General features: G+C 50.6%; 1 protein-coding gene across 2 annotated transcripts; it reads left to right on the forward strand.

Moving 5' to 3' along the window:
• The first annotated feature begins 6,964 nt into the window (after positions 1 to 6,964).
• Positions 6,965 to 10,623, forward strand: MAFB (MAF bZIP transcription factor B). Of its 2 annotated transcripts, none has more exons than XM_058850777.1 (2): positions 6,965 to 8,533; positions 8,715 to 10,623. In XM_058850777.1, exons 1-2 carry the CDS (start codon positions 7,602 to 7,604, stop codon positions 8,773 to 8,775), a joined length of 993 nt encoding a protein of 330 aa, XP_058706760.1. In that variant the 5' UTR covers positions 6,965 to 7,601; the 3' UTR covers positions 8,776 to 10,623. The 2 variants fall into 2 exon arrangements, with proteins under 2 accessions (XP_058706760.1, XP_058706761.1); XM_058850778.1 differs by having other exon boundaries at positions 10,197 to 10,623.
• The last annotated feature ends 11,620 nt before the right edge of the window (positions 10,624 to 22,243 follow it).

The raw sequence follows: 22,243 nt of genomic DNA on the forward strand, positions 1-22,243 counted from the left end.
TAAGCTTGGAGGTGTTTGTGACACACAGCAACCACAGACACACAGGCTAAAACTCAGTTTTATTTCCTAAAGACAAAAGGACAAGCTGTACCATGAGACAAATATCTTCTTTGGACAAATGGAGCAGAATTCACACTCTGAGTCTGATTTTAAATCATCAGTCTGGTGCTATTCAAGGCTGTGGATCTGCTTACGTGTAAAAGAAACAAAGATCAGGAGCCTTTTATTTTCTCCTGTCTTTGTAACAATTGAGTAAGTGTTCCTCAGACTAACAGGGAAAACAAACAGAAGCATTTCCCCAGAATTGCTCCCTTTTCTTGTCTCTCTTTTTTTCCCTTCACTTAAAAATATTTGGGGAGTAAGGAGGAGGCTTGCAGAAGCCGCCTTGTTTCCAGTTTGGCTTATCTTTACTTCTCAGAAATGCACAAAAGGACTTTAATTAAACTGCATAACAGGTTTCTCCTAAATACTCCCTCACTTTTCTCCTGCACCTGAATCCATGAGGAGGAAGACAGTGGAATTCCTTAGGTGAACATAGAGCTTCATTCCCAAAGAGCACAACAAACCCCATCCTTCCTCTTCTGATCCACAAGAACACAGAAGCTGCAAACCTGACCAGTACATCAAAAAGGAGCTTGAAAAATACTTTGAGCAAAAAATGCTAACGGTGCATCCTTCTCCTGTAACTGCACTGATATTAAATCAGGAAACAGTACGGAACAACCACAAATACATATATACAGGGGCTGTCAAAACACAAGCAAAACCAAATCCCTAATGGGCACTAAAGGTGGAAAGAGCAAAAAGAATATACAGTATAGGCTTTGTGATTATATTTAAATCCTTATGCAGCAAATGCTGGACAGGGAATTCCAAAAATTTTCTCTATATAAGCATTTTTTTTGATCCAGGACTTTGTGCAATGAAAAGGAATTACAAATCAGTCTGAATGAAAGGATACAGGTCTGAGTGGGTGTCAGAAAATGCCTGTGGACTCCTGGGCTGTGATAGCATCCCCCTGATCCTGCAAGGGCCCAGGGATGCACTCAGCCCTGCTGGAGCAGCCTTTCTGATGCCGTGGACATTGAACCTGCTGCAACACTGTCCTTCTGAAAAGATTCTTTCATGGTCCTGGGTTTCCTCAAGCACATCTGAGGCCAGAACTTCTTCCTGGCTGCTAAAGATCTGATCATCAAGAAAATCTCCCACTGAGCTCCTTGAAAACACAGGCAACAGCCTATGGCCAGAAAGGGATGTTGGCCTTTTCTGGAAGATTTCCTGGCTTCTCATAACATCAGGGTCCAGGACACCTTTCCTGTCTCTCTGACATCTCTCTTTTCTATATTTCTTCTAAGGAAACTGAAATCTCTTGGAAAGATCACCTTTTCCACCCAGGTGTCTGTGCACCAAACATCTGAAATCCTATGAGAAGCAGATAAGCAGGAAAGAGTTTTTTCTCTAGGAAGATGTGGTCCAAGTTCTGAAGTGTTTGAAAAGCCTTTGAATGACATGAAATGGTATTGCAAGATACAGCTGCAGCAATTACAGTCCCTCAGCTTCTTCTGGCTACTTCAGTCCCCAAAGGGGACTTCTGATCACTCAGAAAGGTTTTGGTGCTGTTTATTGGCTACAAGCTCCTAAAAGGGCTCAGATAATGAATTCAAGATGCCATGGTTCAAGTGGGAAGCAGGACTCAGCCAAGCACAGGAGGAAAGCTGGTCCTAGCAAGGCTCAAATGGGGGATTTTGGGCTTCTGGATCAGGTGTATCTGCTAGAAACAATTTTCACCATGATGGAAAGGGGAATAATAACAAGAATGTGTATTCAGAGAAGGAGGCTGGGAGGAGACTGCGGAGTTTGGAAATGGTGAGAGAGACAAATTCTCTTGGAAACAGTTTTGGACCAATGCATTCACGGTATGACGGGACTAAGGCTGAAAGAAATAACGAGAAACAGAATGTTTCTGCCCTCTTCTTGCCTCCCTGCCGAAGGCACCCTTGTAGGAGAAGGTGAAATGATGCCATTTGGTTTGGAAGTCACTCTCTTTCCCACCCCCCCTCCCAACCCCGGAGTGCAGCGAGACCCCGAGCCAACTGCAGAGGGTGCCACGGAGGGCTTGTGCTTCTTTCCCAGCGCAAGAAGGGGCACTGGGGCACAGCAGCAGCAGCAGCAGCCGCTCCCCTCCAGCCCCCCCTGCCCGCGCCGCTGTCCCGGGCTAACCCCGAGCACCGGGGGGCACCGGGGGGCACCGGGGGGCACCGGGGGGCCGTTCTCCCCTCCAAAAAGAGAATAATCCCCATTGCCTGGCTCAGCATCCTCCGAACCTCGCCGGGACGAGAGCCTCTCCTGGGCATCACCCGACGTGAGCTGGTGCGGTGCCCACGGGGATTCCCCCATCGGGAGCCGTCGCTCCCCCTTTCACCCGCATCAGTGTCCCCAAGCCGAGCTGCAGCGTTTCGGGGAATTGAGGCTTGTTCGCCAGGGCCGGGGGATCCACAGGGCCCCCGCTGCCGGCACAGCCCCGCTCATGGGGGCTCCAATCTCCCCCTGAACCCCCCTGTGCTGTCCCGTACCGCAACACCCGCCCCGGAGCGCTCACCGTGCCCGCGACCGAGCGAACCCCGCAGCCGCCCGCACACCCTGAGCCCCCTGCTCGGCGGGGATTTAACGCTGGACACTGCAGAACCTCGGGAAAGAAAAATACCCCCCTAAAAACCTACCCTTCTGAAGTGTTGCTCCGCTCCCTTCTCCCAGATCCACCTGTGAAAACGTGTCTAGAGTTAGTACTGGGCTTTGCCCGGCTCTTAACCGCTTCGGGCTAAAATCTGAAGAGGTCCCAGTTAACCCAAAAAGGTTCAATCGCTTATTTTATACAGCAAAGCCGCCCTCCAGACTTTGTCCGAATAATGTTGCCCGCTCTACTTTGACAATCCCCGCAGAAAAGAGAGAGCGAGGGGAAACAAAGCCTTATGATTACCAGTAGTAATTTAATCCTAAATTCGTGGGCCATTCCCATCAGCCCCAACAAGCAAACATCAACACTTTTCTTTCTCATGCACATGTATCTGCGATAGATGATTAACCAGGTCCCTCGCTGCTTACACAGGGGAAAAAATACTGACAGCCAGCACCGTGTCCGCCTGCGGTTTGAGAAATTAAAAATCAAGCGAGGGGAGGTAGGAATTAGGAAAGTGATGCTCTTTTCCTCCATCAGTGCCGGCTGCCAGCCACGGGTAATTTAGGTTTCAGTCTATGTTTGTTAACAAGTCTCCCATTTCAGTCAACATTTCCCGCTGATGTTACGGGATAAAAAGAGAGCTAATTCTGGGGTAAAAGTAGCAGTCAGCTACCAAAACCTAGGAGCGCTTCTCAGAGAACCGAACACGGAAAACTACATACATAACAGTTGTCTTAATTTTCATTTGAGTACCTATACCTGATGTTTTTTAAAACTGGGGAATGGGATGCCAATGTAATGTAATGCCCTTTCTAAATGTCACTGACCCGATTTAGACAGAGCCCTACCTGAAAAAACACGGTAGGGATCTGTATGTTGCAGTTTTAAGGGAGAGATTTCAAATTTCAGTGGCTCCAGGACCCCTCCTGCCCTACCCTGGGCGGAGGTGCCGCCGGAGATGATCAGAAATGACATTATCATTTTCTCTGAACTCGTCCCGATTTTGGCCGGGAGTTTGCGGAAGGCAGGAGGAAGTGAAGGGAGAGCGGGAAGAAGTAATTTTTTTTTCCTCGAAACGAACCTTGAAAAACCGGATCTTAAAATATAGAAAGCAAAAAAAAATTAAAGCAGCTGGATTAGCGGTTTTCGGATGCGGGAAGAAGGTCGCAATTAAACAAAAATTGCCCGGAGTGCTCGGTGTGGAGGCGAGCTGTGGAGCAAGGCATGTGGGAGCCTCTTCTTCCCCCTGCACGGGTGTGGAGCGGACGGGGAATCCTTCCCGGAGGAGCCGGCACCCCCCGCTTTGCCCCGCCGTGGCTTTTAGGGTGCGGGGGCCGGGGTGCTCCGAGCTCCCTCCCTCCCCTTGCCCCCAGCACCGCGACCACTCGGATGGGAAACACTTCTGAGCTGCCTCGTTTGGGCTGTTCAGCCGAGAAACCCTTCTTCAGCAGTGCTACTTCTCCTCTAATCCCTGTTAAAATAAATAAATATATATATACATATAATTTAAAACGCCCCTAACATATAAATCCCATCGAGAATAACCTTTGGCGGCTGAATTAAAAACTACAATGAACAGCTGGGGATTCGGGGCACGAAGCGGTTCTGACTTTAGTCAGCCGCTTAACGCCGCAAGTTTTGTGGGATGGATTTTTGAAAGGGGAGCGAGGCATGGCAGAGCAAAGAAACGGACCCGGGAAGTGCCCCGAAATTTTATGACTGAGGACGGGCGCTGAAAACCGATCTGTAGTTCACAGCTTAAAAGATTAAGGAAAGGGACAGAGTGTGTATGGACAGGGAGATAAATGCTTCCCTCCGCCTTTCAGTAGCTCCACCTTGTGAATATACCTCAGTAATTATCAGAGGAAAAAGTGTTATCCATCTAATGGCACATTTTACAGGGCTGCATCCAGGCTTCCCAAGCTCTCGCCAGTGTCCCTTTTCTCTCAGTGGCAGAGATAACGTTTAACGTGCAGGTAAAAATAAAGCTCTCCCCAAGCAGCTTCCAGGACCTCAGAAATAACAAGTCCAGCGGACTCGCACGGGGGACTCTCTGGGCAGCCCCAAGCCCCCGGCGAGGCGGCAGCAGCCGGACGGGGACGGCCGAGCTCCCTGCCCGGGACAGCCGAGCTCCCTGCCCGGGACAGCCGAGCTCCCTGCCCGGTCCGCTCTGCCCCGCTGCCCGGTTCCCCCGCCCGGTGCCGGCGGACCCCTCCGTACCGGGGCACCGTGGGGCTCCCCGCCTCGCTGCGCCTCGGGGCCGCTCGTTAACAGCGAAAAGACGGCGATTTCCTAAATCTGGGACTGATGGGAAAGCAGCAGCGCGGTGGCCGTGCGGACCCCGGGGTCCCCCGCAGCGCCGGGGCCGCGCTGCCCGTGCGGGATGCGTGGCAAGGGGAGCGCCCCGGGGCTGTGGGTGCGTTCCACTCGTGTCCTCCCGCACACGCGTTCGGAGCAGCGGGACCTGCGGAGAGAGCTCTGAGCGCTCCCGGGAGCGCAGCCCCGCTCCGGGCGGGATCGCGGTGCGGAGGAGGCATCGCTCGCTCCCGGGACCGCGGCGTGGGGACCGCCGGAGCCGGCCTCTCTCCGGGACTGTCGGGAGGGGGTTCTGTCCCTCCAAATGTCCTGGGGAAACACTCGCACCAGGCATTGCCACACGAAATCAAATCCCGGCGCGCCTGTACCGCGAAAGAGCATTTGGATGAAATCTCCCTGCCTGGTTTTCTTCTCTTTCCTCCAACCGGCTGCCAGAGGGACCCCCTGGAATTTCTTTTTGGGCAGAAGGAGGACTTTTAGCGACTTTTGCCTCCTTGGTTCCCTGCGCGGCTGCGGCCGGCTCCGCGGAGATGCGGAGGAGCGGGACAAGCGGCTCCGGGCTGCGGGTATCGTCCCGGAGCTGGGGAGGGGGACCCGCAGGGACGGCCCCACACCAGGAGATCTCCCCCGGGGACTCCTCAGTGGTGTCCCGGCTCCAGAAAGGCAGTTCCCTCTTCATCATTTTCGGGAAAGCCGATCCTGAACTTTTTTGTTCTTTTGGCTAAATAAATAGAGGGGTGGGAGGGTGGTGCAGGGGGCTCTGAGGTGCAGAGGAGGAGGAGCAGCTCCGGAGCGCTGCGGCCAGGCCGGGACCGAGGCAGCCCCGCTCCCGCGGCCGCTCCCGCATCGCCCGTCCGCTCCTTCCCGGCGTTTCCTCCTGGTGAAATGCAGCTGTTATCCTGAAAATGGACACTTGGGGTCGCACTTTCTGTCTGTTTGAGCATGGAAGCGGTGTAAAAAGAAGCCCTAATCTCCCTTAATCGTTACAAAATGTTAAAAAAAAAAAAAAATAAAAAATCCTGTTACCGGACCAAAAAAAAAAAAAAAAAAACCACGAAAAAACCTTACAAACCGAATACTCTTTTACATGCAGTCACTCAGAGAACAGCAGAGGAAAGCAAACACGGTCCCCTCAGAACCGAAATGTAATTTTATTTTCTCCCTTCTCTCCCTAATATTTGCAATTGTCTGTGTCAATGCCTTTGCTTTACTTTAGGGAGAGATTTGCTTCCTGTAACCGGGAGGATTTCCCTGGTAGTACACGAAGCGCTGACAGCCCTGTGGAGCCGGCGCTTCCCTCGCTCCCGGTTCCCGGTTGATCCCCCTGGGCGCCTCCCGCAGCCCAGCGCTCGCTCCCGGCCGGAGCCGCCGCTCGTTCCCGGCCGCTTTTCCCTGGCCGCGTTCGCACCGGGGCTCTTACATAAAGTTGAAAGGGTGGATGCTTGTGCTTGGCATGCGGGGAAAGCTCCCTGCCTTCAGATCCGCTACGGGACGGCAGCGGGCAAAAAGGGGCACTTTGTTATATTTAGAACAAAGGGACGGGCAGGACATCCCCGAGTCCCCCTCCTTTGTGGGCTGCAGAGGGCGAAAAGCACGGGAGGAAGGGAGCGGAGAAATAAATAAATAAATAAATCCGCAAACAAACAGACGAGGAAATAAATAACTAAGTGGGGAGGCGCGGGTGCCGGAGGGGGAGCCGGGGAGAGCGCGGAGGTGCGGGCTGGGAGCGGCGGGCGCTCAGCTGGCGCTGCGGAGCTGTCACGGCTCGGCCCGGCCCCGCCCGGCCCCGCCGCTGCGCTGCCATTGGCGCGGCCGCCGCCGGCCCCGGCCCCCGCCGCGCTCTCGGCGGGCACGGCCGTATAAGAAGCCAAGGGGGGCTGCACTGTGATCACAGCTGCACAACGAGCGCTGGCGGCGGCAGCTACAGCAGAGACCTGGGCTGCGCTCGTCCCCCTTCTCCTCCTTTTTTTTTTTTTTTTTTTTTTTTTTTTCCCTCCTCCTTCCCCTCCTTCCTCCCCCTTTTCCCTCCCCTTCGCCTGCGCTGCCAGAGCCACCGAAACTCCCGTGCAGAGCTCCGCCGCCGCCGGTAGCCCGTGCGCTGCCCCGGCGCTCGCTCGGGCTGGAAAGTTGCGGCAGGCTCCGGGCTCGGCTGCCGCGGGGAGGGGGCTCCGGACTTACAAAACCCGGCCGGGGGCACGGGCTGAGCGTTTGCACCGACCTTCTTCTTCCTGCACAGACCCGAAGGCAGCATCTTTGTTTTGTTTTGCTTTTGCCCTTCCTGCTACCGCTCCTTTCTCCTTGCGGCCGGGCGCCTCGGAGCCGGGAGCTGCCGCAGCCCGCGGTGCGGGGCGAGCGCTGATACCGAGAGCCAGGAGCCAGCCAGGCGGCCCCGGGGGCCGGCTCCTCCTTGGCTTTGTTGCTCCGGACTGAAGAAGCCCCAGAAGCCGGGAGAAGGAGGCGGCGGAGGAGGGGGAGCAGAGGAAAGGAAGCGAGAGGCGAAAGGCAAAGTTGGTTTGGAATAGGGGAGTGCGGCCAGCCCTCTGCCAGACTGCGCGCTGGGGTGAAGTCTCCAGCCCCCTCCGCCGGGAGAGGTGCCCGCAAGACAGCGATGGCCGGAGAGCTCAGCATCGGAGCCGAGCTGCCCACTAGCCCGCTGGCCATGGAGTACGTGAACGACTTCGACTTGATGAAGTTCGACGTGAAGAAGGAGCCCCTGGGCAGGAACGACCGCTCGGGCAGGCACTGCACCCGCCTGCAGCCGGCCGGCTCCGTGTCCTCCACCCCCATCAGCACCCCCTGCAGCTCCGTGCCCTCCTCGCCCAGCTTCAGCCCCACCGAGCAGAAGACCCACTTGGAGGACCTGTACTGGATGGCCAACAGCTACCAGCAGATGAACCCCGAGGCGCTGAACCTCACCCCAGAGGACGCTGTCGAAGCCCTCATTGGGTCCCACCAGGTGTCCCAGCAGCTGCAGGGCTTCGAGGGCTTCCGGGCCCACCACCATCACCATCATCATCATCACCAACACCACCACCAGTATCCTGCAGTCACTCACGAAGACCTGGCCGGCAGCGGGCACCCTCACCATCACCACCATCATCACCACCAGGCCTCTCCCACCCCCTCCACCTCCTCCAGCTCCTCCCAGCAGCTCCAGAACTCGCACCAGCAGCATCCCCCCTCCAGCAGCGTGGAGGACCGGTTCTCAGATGACCAGCTGGTCTCCATGTCTGTGAGGGAGCTCAACAGGCACCTCCGAGGCTTCACCAAAGATGAGGTGATCCGCCTCAAGCAGAAGAGGAGGACCTTGAAGAACAGGGGCTATGCCCAGTCCTGCAGGTATAAACGTGTCCAGCAGAAACACCACCTGGAGAACGAAAAGACGCAGCTCATTCAGCAGGTGGAACAGCTCAAGCAAGAAGTGACCCGGCTCGCCAGAGAGAGAGACGCCTACAAGCTCAAGTGTGAGAAACTTGCCAGCAATGGCTTCAGAGAGGCCGGCTCCACCAGTGACAACCCGTCTTCCCCAGAGTTCTTCATGTGAGTGCTTAACAAAAATAATTAAAAAACAAACAAAAACCCCCCACCCCCCAAACCTGACCCCTGTCACCTTCCCCCCCGCTCCCACCCTCCTGTGACATCTCCATCCATCCGTCTGCTTGACTAGAGAGAAAGGAGGAGAGAAAAATAGAGACTTGATTTTTTTTTTTTTTTTTTTCAGCATCCAGTCTTCTAGAGTAGCTGTGGGAAAAGTAGGCTGGGGGTGGGGTTGGGAGAGGTAAAGTGCAACTTTTTGACTTTGGTGTGCAAGTTAGAGAGAGAGAGACAGAGGCAAAGGAGAAAAGGACAAGTGAAGCGTTTTATAGATCGCTTGCTTGCAGAGCGAGATGGACTTTAAAAAGGATAATAATAAAAAAAAGGACAATGAACAAGCCATCTATAACGTACTGCCTGCTTGGAAAGAGAGAGGACATATACAGCACCATCTCATGCACAATTTACCTGCTTGGAAAAAGAGAATAAATGAAAAGGACAATATATGCAAACACTTCATATATTGCCTGCTTTGAGAAATAAGTTACAGGACTCAGATGGGACATTCAATCTAAGAAAAGAAAGAAAGAAAAAATAAAAACTCATCAGTTTTATTGCCTGCTTGATTATATAGAAAAATACGAAAATCTGCATTAAAAATATTAATCCTGCATGCTGGACATGTATGGTAATAATTTCTATTTTGTACCATTTTCTTGTTTAACTATAGCATGTTGATCATTGATCATAGATTTCTGTTGTTGTTTTGTTTCATCAATAAGAAAAGCATCACAAGTTATCGAACTTTTTACTGCTTGTGCAGTTTTGTTCGTTGGTTTTGCTCTTGTTTTCTTTTTATGGTTGTTAGCTTGTAAATATCTGCTACTTCAAACCGTACAGGAGAAAAAGACACAAAAAACAAAATAACATTTCAGCAGGCTGGTTATACGGTTTGTTTGGTGTTAAAGAGATACTTAAAGAAAAAAAAAAAGTTATGGGCATTTTGCATTAGAAAAAACCCAACTTTGTATATCTGGTGCACTTTTAAGTTGTATTTTTTTTTTTTTTGTTAGTTTTCATTTTGGTTTTTGTTTGTTGGGGCAGAAGCAAAAACGCCTGAATGGCATTGACAAACCTAAACTTAACAGGGAAAAACCCTCCTCGGTCACTAGAACCTACTCGATGCCTTAAAGTGGCAGCGAAGCTCTTTCCTCCAGGACAATTCCCAGCCTGAGTGGTTTGGCTTGGCCAGATAATTTCCCTTCTGATTGTACACTCAGGAAGCGAAGGACGGACGAGATATCAGTTCCATTTAAAAAACACTGCCCCTAGATTTTCGGTAAATAAAGAGAAAAAACCAACCCCAAACCCTCCTCGTTAAGAGTCAAGCTGCGATAGCAGCGAGGGCTCCGTGTCGCCACTGAAGTTGGGTTTCTCAATGGCAGCAGCTGATGAGTGGGCTGGGAAAGCATTTAAATCTAAAACTTTTTTTAAGAAGACATACTGCATACAACTTTTAAGTGTATTCTTTTGCAATGATTTGTAATCTGCTTCTCTGCTTCCCTATGCAGCGAGTGAAAGTTTTAGCCAAAATTTATTTGCAGTTGTATAGTAGTAGTAGTTTGGAGTCTTATGGGTGTTTTTATTACTTTTTTTTTTCCTCCTGCAGGTCAGTAAAAGGATTTACGTTGCACTGACAAAAATACCAAAATGAAAACTTATTTTTTAGTTTCCTTTTAGGGTAGCTGGCACTGCTGGCCGGATGCATTTTAAGTTTGTATTAGTTTATAAATTAACAGTAATAACAAGATTGTAATGAACAGCATGGTGCTTGCAGTTTTAAATATTGTGGATATTAGTCATGCATCAGAAAACGATCTTTGGTTTTTACTGATTCAACTGTGTTGAAATCAAAACATTGCAGCAGCGGAAAAAAATTGTTTTTATTTCATGTAAAGTTCTGAAGGGATCAATTTCAAATCCTGCTTATGATATGAAAAATATTAAAAAACCTGGTCTATTGTAGTTTTATTCAGACTGGTTTCTGTTTTTGGTTATTAAAATTGTTTCCTATTTTGCTTATTAAAATCATTGAAATGGCATTTCTTGGAGGGACCTGCTTTTCTGACCTCTCGTGTTCCGAAAACAAAAACAAAAAAAGAAAAAGGAAAGAAAGGAAAAGTTGTGGCCCCGTCCGTGTCCTGCCCCTGCTGCAGGGGCTGGGTTTGTGGGGGGCTGCGGCCCGGGGGGGATCGGGGCCGCTTTGCCCTCTCGGGAACGCTGCTGCTCGCAGGGTAGGAGCGCTCAGCCTTTCCTCTCCTCTGCTTGGCCCGGAGCTCGCCCGGGGCAGGGGAAGCATCGCCCCAACCCCTCCGGGGGAGCGGGGCGGCGGGAGCGCCTCTCCGGGCCCGGCTGTGCCGGGGAGTCCGCCCGGCGCTCCGCGGCTCCACCGGGAGCGGCACCGGCCGGCCCAGGCAGCCCCGGGCTGGGAGAGCGGCGGAGCCCTGGCGACTCTTTCAATTTTCCAAATTTCCCCCTCCCCCCGCTTTTTTACTTTTTTTTTTTTCTTTATTTTTTTTTTTTCTTTTTTCCTTTTGCATTAGAAAAGGAGAGCACTTGTACAACTGTCCTTTCCCCAGCTCCTGGGGGATCCGGGCCGCCCATTCGCCTTCCCTCTCTCCATCTGCACATTGTATTTATTCCGTTTTGGGGTTGGTTTTTTCCCCCCCGAAGACTCATTAGATGATCAGAGAAGGGGACAGATCTCTCCCCGCCACCCCCAAGTGCTCAGCACCTCGCAGCTCCACCGCCATCCATCCATCAGAATAACCACACAGCTCCCGAAATTGAAGGAGGAGGAGGTTAAAAATCGCCCCCGGTCCTCGCCTGGGTGTGGGAAAAAGACTCCCCGAGCCGGGTCGCAGCGTGTCTGAACGCTGCTGCTCTCAAAGTGCGAAAGCGGTGTTGAACTTTAAATCCCTCCTAAAAACAAAATCCAAGGTACCACACAACCAAGAAAAATTGGTTCCCTCTGCCCTGCCCCTCGTCCCAGCAGCAGCGAGCTGTTCTTTGCAGGGATGGCATAATGCGTCTTTGAAGAACAAACAGGTTAAGGACAGAATGTGGAAAAAAAAAATAATTTAAAAGCAAATGCAGTAACTTAAAACAAACTCCCCCTCTTAAATCCCATCCACATCCCTGCCTTTTCAGAGCCAGCTGGGCCAGCCACTGAGCTGGGGGAGCTTGGAAGGGGCCGGGGCCCGTCCCAGCCCCCCGGCTACATGAGTCAGTCCCGGAGAACAAGCTCGTACCCTGCTGCCCTGCCAAGGGGGCACAGGAGTTTGCAGAGGAAAAGGCTGGGAGAGCCTGGCTTTCCCTGTATAGCCTCCCCCCTTGCCAGTAAATGCTATGGCTGCAGAAAGCCTGAGAGGAATATTGTTTGTGGGAACTGCCACCGCATATTAATGTCCCCTCATGCATGCATTGAATAAATCACTAGGGCTAATTGAACAACAACAACAACAAAAAAAGTAGGAAAAACAGGCCTTAGAAAAGCCCTCCAGATTCCCACCACAGAACGGTGTCAGCGGCGGGGCAGCTCCGCGGCGCGGCCCGGGCGGCCGGGGCTCTGCTGGCCCGGCACCGCTCCTGGGCTTTAATTTATTCCTTTTCAAAGAAAAGAAAAACGGGACCGAGTCCCACCGGGGCACAGCCCGAGTCGGTGGCACCGGGACCGGGCCGGGCCGGGCTCGGCCCCGCGGGCGCTGCTAGGAGCGGGGTCCGGGCCACGGGTCCCTCCCTCCCTCCCTCCCTCTGGGGCTCGGGCCGGCTCCTCTGTCCGCACGGGCGGCTCCAGGGGGCTCTGACACCCCGAGGGGCCAAAAGCCACCGCACTTGTGCTCGCCGGGCCCGCGGCTGGGCAGGCTCTGGCCCCGGGGCCGGGCAGCTCCGCGGGTACCGGGGCGGGCAGCGCTGCCTGCACCCCCGGGATAGCCCCGGCACCGAGAGGGGACCCCTTCCCTCCTCTTCGTTCCCCTCCCCTCCGCTCCCCTCCCCTCCCCTCGCCCATTGCCATCCGCGGGTATCGGCTTTGATCTCTCGCCGTTCATCACCGATCGGCGAAGGGCTGACACATGAGACAGGGGCACCACGGAGAGCAGCTACTTGAAGCCAAGGGAAAACTCCTCTTTTCCCTCTTTTCCCTCTTTTTCCTCCCGGGCCCGGCCTGCCCGCGGGGTGCTCCCTCGGCAGCGGGGGGCTGTGAGGGTCAGCTCGGGGCCTCCAGCCCGGGGCTCCCCGCTCGCCCCGGAGCGCTGAGAAGTTGCTGTTTGTGCGGGGCACAGAGAGTGCCTCCTGCCCAGTCCCCTCTTCTCCCCCCGCTCCGGACGTGCTGCTGTGCCGGTGGCTCCTCTGCCCGTCCTTTGCGCCGCTTGTCCAGCTCGGCTCCCGGGAGCTGCTGCAGCTCCAGCCCGCCCGGGCGGCCCCTGGGCTCGGAGGGGGCCGGGGCTGCTGCCCACCTCCCGCTCCGGGAACCGGACAGGCGGCCCGGAACTCGCCCCCGGCGCTCCCCGGAGCGAAGATGCTGCAAATTGTCTCCCCAATAGCCGGGCTTAGAGACCCTCACCCCCAGTCCCGCTTCGAAACCTCGGAGAGGATGGGGTCGGCGTGGCAGCGAGACGGGAGCGGACCCGGAGCGGGACCGGGGCACCGCCGGCCGGAGCAGGGGTTCGGGGGCTCTGGGATGCTCCGGGAGCAGAAGCGGCGGAGCCTTTGCGGCGATAGGAGACCCCCGAGAGCAGCCCGGCGGGGGCTGCCCCCCTCCCCGGGGATGATGGGGCGTGTGACGAGGAAGGGCCCAAGGTTTGCACCGCTAAATTTGACGGTTCACTATGTGATCTCACGTAGTGCAGGAGGACGATTCCCTTCAGTGAAAATCATATTATTTTGTTTGATTTCGCAGTTTTGTAAGAGCTATCGCTAACAGCCAGAGCGAGCTCCGCAGCCCTCGCCGGGACAGAGGTAGCGACCGGCTACGGCTGTTCCCAGAACTGAACGAGACACTCAGACAGGAAACACAACTGGCAACAGCCCCCCCTCTCTCCCATTTACTGACACGGAGCTTACAGACTATCGCTGCCAACCGGTTAATAGACTCCTCTCAACATTCCCTTCCCTCCTCCCTCCAGAAGAGTGTATAAAGCTCATTGTCTTTAATTCCAAAACAGAGACATCTAAGACTAAAAAGACGTTTTGAACTAAAGATAGAAACATCACTCTTAAGACTTTCCAGAGATGCTGAGCGCTGCTGCCGGCCGGCAGATGAGCTGCTCCGTGTTGAGGTGGGCAGGCGAGATGTGTTATAAGGATGAGCCACGGCTTGCGAGATAACTGTTCCCAGCTGCTTTAGGGTTTAATTTTTTTTTTTCCTCCCCCCTCTTCCCCCTTCCCCATTCTCCCTCGGGCTGGCGCAGTGCCCGCCTGGCTCTAGCAGGCTGCTCGGTGCCGGTGATTGACAGAGCAAGGTCAGGGAAGCTCTTCGGGGCTGGGGGTGTCGGGTTTCGGGGAGGACAGCTAAAGCATCCCCAGCGCTCGGGGAGCCCTCTCAGGCTCCGCTGCAGCGCCGTGCGCAGGTTCCGCGGGGAGCCCGCTGGAGCATCCTCCCTGCCCGCTCCCTTCTGTGCTTCACCTCTTAAAATCGCTATTTGGACAAGTTTCAATCTTCTTTCCTTTTTTTCTTTTCTTTTCTTTTCTTTTCTTTTCTTTTCTTTTCTTTTCTTTCTTTTCTTTTCTTTTCTTTTCTTTTCTTTTCTTTTCTTTTCTTTTCTTTTCTTTTCTTTTCTTTTCTTTTCTTTTCTTTTCTTTTCTTTTCTTTTCTTTTCTTTTCTTTTCTTTTCTTTTCTTTTCTTTTCTTTTCTTTTCTTTTCTTTTCTTTTCTTTTCTTTTCTTTTCTTTTCTTTTCTTTTCTTTCTTTCTTTCTTTCTTTCTTTCTTTCTTTCTTTCTTTCTTTCTTTCTTTCTTTCTTTCTTTCTTTCTTTCTTTCTTTCTTTCTTTCTTTCTTTCTTTCTTTCTTTCTTTCTTTCTTTCTTTCTTTCTTTCTTTCTTTCTTTCTTTCTTTCTTTCTTTCTTTCTTTCTTTCTCTTTCTCTCGCACTCTCTCATGCTCTCTTTCTCACTCTCTTTTTTTTTTTTTTCCCTTTTAAATCATGATGTTTCACCCCATTAGGGTTGCATTAAATCTGAAGTTACGTGGGTACACACACACTGTAAATAGCTTATTGCATAATCCTGCATGGTGTGTTCAGTAATGTTGCATGCAATGATCTGATAGGATCCCACACTGGACATGCAAGAAGGAGAAGAAGAAGAAGAAGAAGAAGAGGGGCATAAAAAAACCTTACAATCTCTGCCTTTTCTTGATTTTAAAATGGTGGTTTCAATAGTAAATCCTGAATGCAGCGTGAAGTGCTGCAGAACGTTTTCATGCTAATGCATCCAGGACAGGGAAGAGCCCATTTATATTTGTGAGCTGGTCCTGTGCATCACGGTGTGTGGAAGTGTTAGGAGATGGACTGTGCTATACTCAAGACCTAAGGTACTGCAAATCCTTTGCCTTCAACAGAATCGCTCCAATGGGGGCTTATTGCATTTACAGTTTTGCCACAATATGATTTGAATAAACACTGCAGTAAAGAGGGGAAATTTATTCCACATAGAGAAAGTGACATGTTTTCTGTCCCAAAGAGCCCGCTGGTAGGTTTTAGAGATTTTTGTCCTCTGCCATTTTTTTTTTTATTTCCCCTTTTAAAGTTTCACTGTTTGTCTTAAGGCACAGATTCAAAACACTGCATTTCCACTTTATACATGTGTTCTCTTAAAAGATTTGTTTAGACAAGGAAACCAATGCTAAGTGTTCTCACTTGAAAGAAATTAAATATATAGAATGATAAGCTGCTGCTAAAATATATAAAAAACACTTAAATTAATAATAAGAACTTGTTCTGAGGCAAAATTCAATTTTACTTCCTATTATGCAATCTTTGCATGTAAAGTTGCTTTAATGCAAAATAGCAGCTCATCAAAAATTCTGTTTTATTGGTATCAAAAATTTATGATATCCTGAGGCATGAGGGGCAGAGAGCAAGGTAGCAAAGCTGTGTCCTTTTACCAAGTTTAGTGCTTTCTTTAAAGAAACATCTCCAACTTATTTCTTCTGCCTTTTTTTCTCGTTGTTGGAGGCAGTGGGTGAAGGTTTATGCCAGAAAAAACTCCATTGCCAATGTCACTGTGCTGCTCTGAAACACCATTTCAGCTGTACCCTCCCTGCAGACTCTGGCTTTTACTGCAGTGCTGGGAGATCCTAGGACGTGCCCACACAGATACAGAGCTGGGATTATTTCTAAACTGGGATGTTTTCATCCAGTATTGCAATAACACACATGGATTGCAAATAAACGAACGTTGCTTGTGCCTGTATTTGTCCATTGAAGCCTACAACCTCCCTTTGATAAAATGTAAAGAACTGATTCTGCTTTAGCCTCCACTTCCCACTAATGAGACTTCATTTGTTTCCAGAAAGGTGCTCCTGGCTTTATAAAGGATATTAAACACACGGTGACAAGGGCACTGTGGTCAACGCGATTTTTTTCCTGAAGTAAGCGTGGCAAGAAATTGGTGCCAAGCACCTGAAATCTGCATTAATAAAAATAAACAGTACTTACTCCTTCTCCAGCAGAAATTCAGGTAATTTATTAAAGGAAGCCACTGACCTTTCATGGGGTTGTGGTGACCTGGCCAAGGTGAGAGCAGGGCTCAGCCTGTCCTCCCATCACACAGCTGGAGCACAGGGCAGGGTCATGGATCACCAGGGAATAAATAGCAAGGTGGGAAGGCAGCATAAGCCCCTCTCATACTGTGTGTCCATGGATCCTATTTTATTTCCTGTGGAATGGAGCTGAAACTGTCCTGCTGGTTCAGGGAGCCCATTCACAAAAGCAATTGCAGAGGGCAATAAACCTGCCCCTTGCTCTTCAGCTGCTTCTTCCTTGCTCCTGTGCTGTGGTGCACTAATTACCTAAAGCTTCTGCAAACATGAGAAAGGGAACATATAATTATAAACAGGTCTCTGAGCTAACACAGGCCCTCACAGCTTCCAGATCTGCATTTTCCCCCTACTTAAGGCAGCCAACAATTACAGGAGAAAAAGGGTTTTGAGTCTGAAATCCCTGCTCTTGGGACCCTGAAGGAAAGCTTTTACATTTCTCCTCAGTGTGGTCCCCCTCTGGCTCGCTGTCCAATGACATCCAGCTCCACATGTTGTGTTAGGGCAGCTGCAGTGGTAATATCAGCTCTGGCCTGCACAGTGGCTGATAAACATTCAGGACATCAGAAAGAGAGGGCTGCTAAACTCCTCCTGACACAGGCCATCCTTATTTTTATGTCAGCCTTGACCCCTGGACGAAGTGTTTTATTCTGGGTATCACAGCAGCAGCACTGGTCTGTGAGAGCACGTGTGGCTCTCAAGGGCTGAAGAGCACAAATTCATCAGGGCCAGCACTGGCTTTGTGCAGCGACAGGTTAACCCAATCCACAGAGGGATGGAAAGGCCAGCGAGGGTGTTTGTTAGCAGAAAATGGTTTTAAAAGGGTGTTTCCAGATCCTCACTTAAGTCAGGCACCCAAAAGAGCAGGGTATTAAGCAAATACCTGAGAGCCTCTGGGGCTGTGTAATAAGTGACTCATGCTCAAGTCAGATAGACAGACAAGAATCATGATAATAACAATAATAATAAAGTTCACGACTTTCTGATTTGCAGTGTTATCAGAACTCTTTTATGCAGTTGTTTCTGTCCTGCTGCATGGAGACTAAAACCGTGGGGTGACACAAAAGAAAAAGAATCCTTAAATAGCAGAGAAGTTTAAATTTGAAATAAACAGACCATATAGTCATGTTACTCAGCTCAATAATTAATGAAATAGCTTGGGTCAAATTTAAAACAAAGCAGAGGCCTCAGCTGATGTCTGCTTCAGAATCTAAACCCAATGTTCCTACTGAAAAGTCATGTATCTTTTAAAAGAAACCCTTTGCCATAATCTGTTTTCAATTGGAGTCTACAGTAAATATATAAAGATTACTGAATCACATTGTTTACAGATGAAACAGTTTAAAGGTGAAGTTATTTTTGGTTTAAATCTTCTGTGTTTTAAAATGAAAGGCATTTTTGGAGTAGATGCTGAAAAACAAAAATACAGGAAAAAAAAAGAAAAAAGGAATAAGATGAAACGTGGCACTGTGAGGGTTAAGCAAGGTCCTAGGATCCAAGTAAATATTTATATGAGTGCTCAAAGAGGGGGGAAAAATCTCAATATAACCAAAATATAAATCATGGTGCTTTATGTTAGCTGTCAAATTATTCTAGCCCCTGCATTCCAGTACTTGCTCTACTGGTAATGTCACATACAATATGTGGGCTTATGCCCTGGTGCAGGTTTGGCAGGTAATTAAAGTCAGTTGCATGGAGGTTTACACAGACTCCCTCCAATCCACCGAAAGACAAACAACCTGTTAACAGGGAGAGCTGCAAGTGTGCAGAGCTGGATGGAGCAGGGATTCTCACAAGCAGGGGGGAAAAGCCTGGCTCTAGGGTGCTGTTTTGCTTCTTGTCTTCAGTCTGAATTAACTCTTTGGGGCCTTTGTAGCTCCTTGCTCTTTGCAGAGGCAGTGAAATCTGGGTAGCAGTGGAAGCAGCAGCCAGGCATTTGTCAGAGTGAAAAAATAATAATAAAAGCAAGCCCTGAGGGCTGCTAGCCCTAGGGTCAGGTTTGCCTGCATTCCTGACCTGGGGGAGACTATTCTTGCTAGAAGTCATCTGCCTGATTCAGTCTTTCTGCTTTGTCCAGCCTCTCTAAATTGGAGACTCCAGTCACAACAGGGAGAATTATTCCCAGCAGCTTCACGGTGCAGCCTGTTCCCCAAGCCCAGAAGGTCCTGGGGGGGACTGAAAATGATGCTCAGTGTGCATCCCGTGGCCTTTAATGAAACTCCTTCAAAAAAGACAACGAGAATCCAGCTCTGGAGCTCGGTCCCCTGTTCACACACACCTTCTCCTTTGACTCCCTGTGTGAGAGGGAGGGTTTCAAACCTTCAAACCTTTGGTTCTGCTCTCCTGCCGGAGGTGTTGCCGTGCTGGAGCTGGGCACAGGGCTGCAGGCTGTGCTCTGGGGAGCGGAGGGCTGTGAAGATGTGTGGATGTGCATCCTGTGCGGATGCAGCCCGGCTGGCAGGAGCCGTGCCAGCCCCGGCAGCGGCACCGTGCGACACCCTGGCATGGAAACGCGGCATTAGCGTGGCACAGAGATGGCAGCTCCATCCCTCCCCACGCCGTGTGCCATCCTCACCTCCAGCCTGCAACACACGGGATGAGGGCAAGGAGAAAACCCTGCCCCGTGCCTTGCGGGAAGAGAAGCCGAGCTGTACCGGGGACACCCATCTGCAAGGATAACCCAGCAGCAGCACCATTCCACAGGGGCCAGGGAGCAACCACCATCTGCTGAGCTGCCACAGGACCCATTCATATTCATTTAACAAGTCTCTTATGCTAATCTCTGTCTACATCCTTTCTTATCTCCTAGTCATACACAAAATCAGAGAGCAAGGCCCTTCCTGAATTAGCCCAGATTCCTGTTACTCAGCTTGGGAAATGCTCGGTTGAATCCTGCCAGTAAGGGAAAAACCCCTCCAAAACCCCAAAGCGTGCAGAGATCAGCTTTTGGAATTGCTTAGGACCATTTGTCTGCCTTAATCAAATGGTGATTTGTCTGTCTGATAGGAGTTTAGATAAAGTTTTCAGCAATTTGCAGTAATTAAATGAGAAAGGGGAAGAAGCAGAGGGTTTCCAGGCAACATGCTGCAGAAGGGGAGTTTTGGAGGAAGGCAGAGAACCCCTTGCTAAACATCTGCCAGCTTGCATGGAAGGTAGTGGTGATTTCCCTGCTCTTATGGAGTTCCCTGCCTCTTCTCCACTCCCTGCAAAGATGTTCTCCTGTTGTTAAATTCAACTGAAGGAGAAAGAGAATCCCTGGAGAGCAGGAAAATATTTTCCAAAACAAGATAGTGCTTTTGATTACAACAAGTGACAGACATGAAAAGAAAAAAGTCCCAGGGAATGATCCTGTCACCTCCTCCACAAGGACTTTGCTCCCATGTCAGAATTATGCAAGGTACAGTGCAATGCTCGGTATATTCAAGACAGTTGTCAAGAACAAAGTATAAACATTTCCAGCAAATGCACTTAATAGAAATTTGTTTGCCAAGTGCTGCAGCCTTCTTTCTTGGTTATGGCAAGGAAAAGACCTTTTTTCATTAAGTGGGAGGAAAAAACCCTCCCCCAGTTCAAACCAAACCAAACCAAACCAAACCAAACCAAACCAAACCAAACCAAACCAAACCAAACCAAACCAAACCAAACCAAACCAAACCAAACCAAACCAAACCAGCTTTGAAGCTTTTTCAGGTGTTTTGCTTTGTTAACCATCTGCCCCAGCAGCAGTGGACCCAAAATCTACTCGTCTTCCTATCATGTATTCCCTTTCCATAAATGTTATCTGTGGGAGAACAGCCCCACTCAGAGATGGTTCAGCAAATGGACATGGGGAGTGAACCTGCTGCTGTGACACAAAGGGGGTGCAGAGGAAATGCAGTGAAGGCCCAGCTGTGCATAAAACACAACCACATTCCTGGAAGAACAGAGTCTGTGGGAATTTGGACATTGGACTTTGCTGGGGCTAGAGGCTGACCCCAGCCTCCAAGGGGGGTAGGTGCTTCTGACAGGGGATAGCTGAACTCAGGGAAGAGATAAATGAGTGGCAATTAAGCTGTAACAAGTATCTGCCTTTGCTTGAATCATTTGCTCCACCCTGAACATTGCAGTACAGCAGGGCTGGAATCTCCTCCAGCCAAGAACTTGGGACTCCAGGGAAGGGGTGTGTTCCTCTTCTGAACTAACAACTTCATTCCAAAAGCAACCACAGTTGTCTTGAGCTACTGTCGCCAGTTCAATATGCCTTTAGCAAGAAACAGAAGCTTTCTGTGAATGAAAGGGGCCTGGAGATGATGCTTCTGTTTTAATTAACTAATATACCCTATAGATTTATGCTTTTTGCTTGAAATCTCAATTGGCTTCTTTAATTGCTGTTCTCAGTGACACAGTTTAATTCCTCCTCCCTGGCCTGCACTTGCCTTTTCCCAGGGCACTCTCACTGAGAACACCCATGAGAGCCCTCTCTCATAGCCTGAGTGCAGGAGGAGCTGCTTTCCATCTGGGAACCTGCTGATGGCTCCAAGATGATGTTGGAAAACCCTCCCTGAGTGTGTCCCTCCATGCTCCCACATCACAGAAGTGTTGGTGGGAGGTCTCTCACCCAGCCTCCCACTCAAAGCAGGACTGTAGCCAACACCAGATGAAGTCAGCCATGGCTTTGCCTCAGTAAGTCCTGAAAACCTCCAGGGGTGGAGATCCCACCACCTGTCTGGGTGCCTATTCCACCCACGCTCTCCTAATTCTATTTCTAGGAACTTACAGGAACTACAAAGGAACTCTGTTCTACCAGCAGGACAATAACTCCAAGACATGTTACAATATTCCCCATCCCCTGTCCTTCAAACCAAGAACCTGAACACCTATGATGGAAACTAGGAAAATTAAACCTTCTGTTTAGATGGATAAAAGCCCCAGCAGGCTGTCCCTCACAGGCTGGAGACACCAGCAGCATTAGCAGTAAAGCTCTGCAGGCCCCTGGAGTTCTGCCCCTGGGCTGGCCAGGAGCAGGTTGATGCCTCTCTCAAGCTTAAGTCTACTTCACATTCATGAAAATCAGGTGTTATTTTGCCTCTCCTGGCTTAAGGTTCAATCTGCTAAGGTGTTCTCAGAGCATTCCCATCAGATCTACCAGATGTGGCAGCAGGGTTTCTGCACTCAGTGTGTGGGTGACATTGACCCATTCACCTGCAGATGCAGCTTTGCAGCCTCTTTCATTCCCTGCAGCTCAGGTTCCTCTGTGCCAAGCACAGCAGCCTTGCCAGAGCACAGCAGGGAAGTAACAGTGCCAGGCCCCTCTGGGAATGGGTGTTTGTACCTCTGGGAATGGCTGTTTGTACCTCTGGGAATAGCTGTTTGTACCTCTGGGAATGGCTGTACCTCTGGGAATGGCTGTTTGTACCTCTGGGAATGGCTGTTTGTACCCCTGGGAATGGCTGTTTGTACCTCTGCGAATGTCTGTTTGTACCCCTGGGAATGGCTGTTGTACCTCTGGGAATGGCTGTTTGTACCCCTGGGAATGGCTGTATCTCTGGGAATGGCTGTTGTACCTCTGGGAACGGCTGTACCTCTGGGAATGGCTGTTTGTACCTCTGGGAATGGCTGTACCTCTGGGAATGGCTGTTTGTACCTCTGGGAATGGCTGTACCTCTGGGAATGGCTGTTTGTACCTCTGGGAACGGCTGTACCTCTGGGAATGGCTGTTTGTACCCCTGGGAATGGCTGTTTGTACCCCTGGGAATGGCTGTTGCACCTCTGGGAATGGCTGTACCTCTGGGAATGGCTGTACCTCTGGGAATGGCTGTTTGTAACCCTGGGAATGGCTGTTTGTACCCCTGGGAATGGCTGTTGCACCTCTGGGAATGGCTGTTTGTACCCCTGGGAATGGCTGTTTGTACCCCTGGG

This window comes from Poecile atricapillus, chromosome 15 (genome assembly GCF_030490865.1).
Source record: "Poecile atricapillus isolate bPoeAtr1 chromosome 15, bPoeAtr1.hap1, whole genome shotgun sequence".
Lineage (NCBI taxonomy): Eukaryota > Metazoa > Chordata > Aves > Passeriformes > Paridae > Poecile > Poecile atricapillus.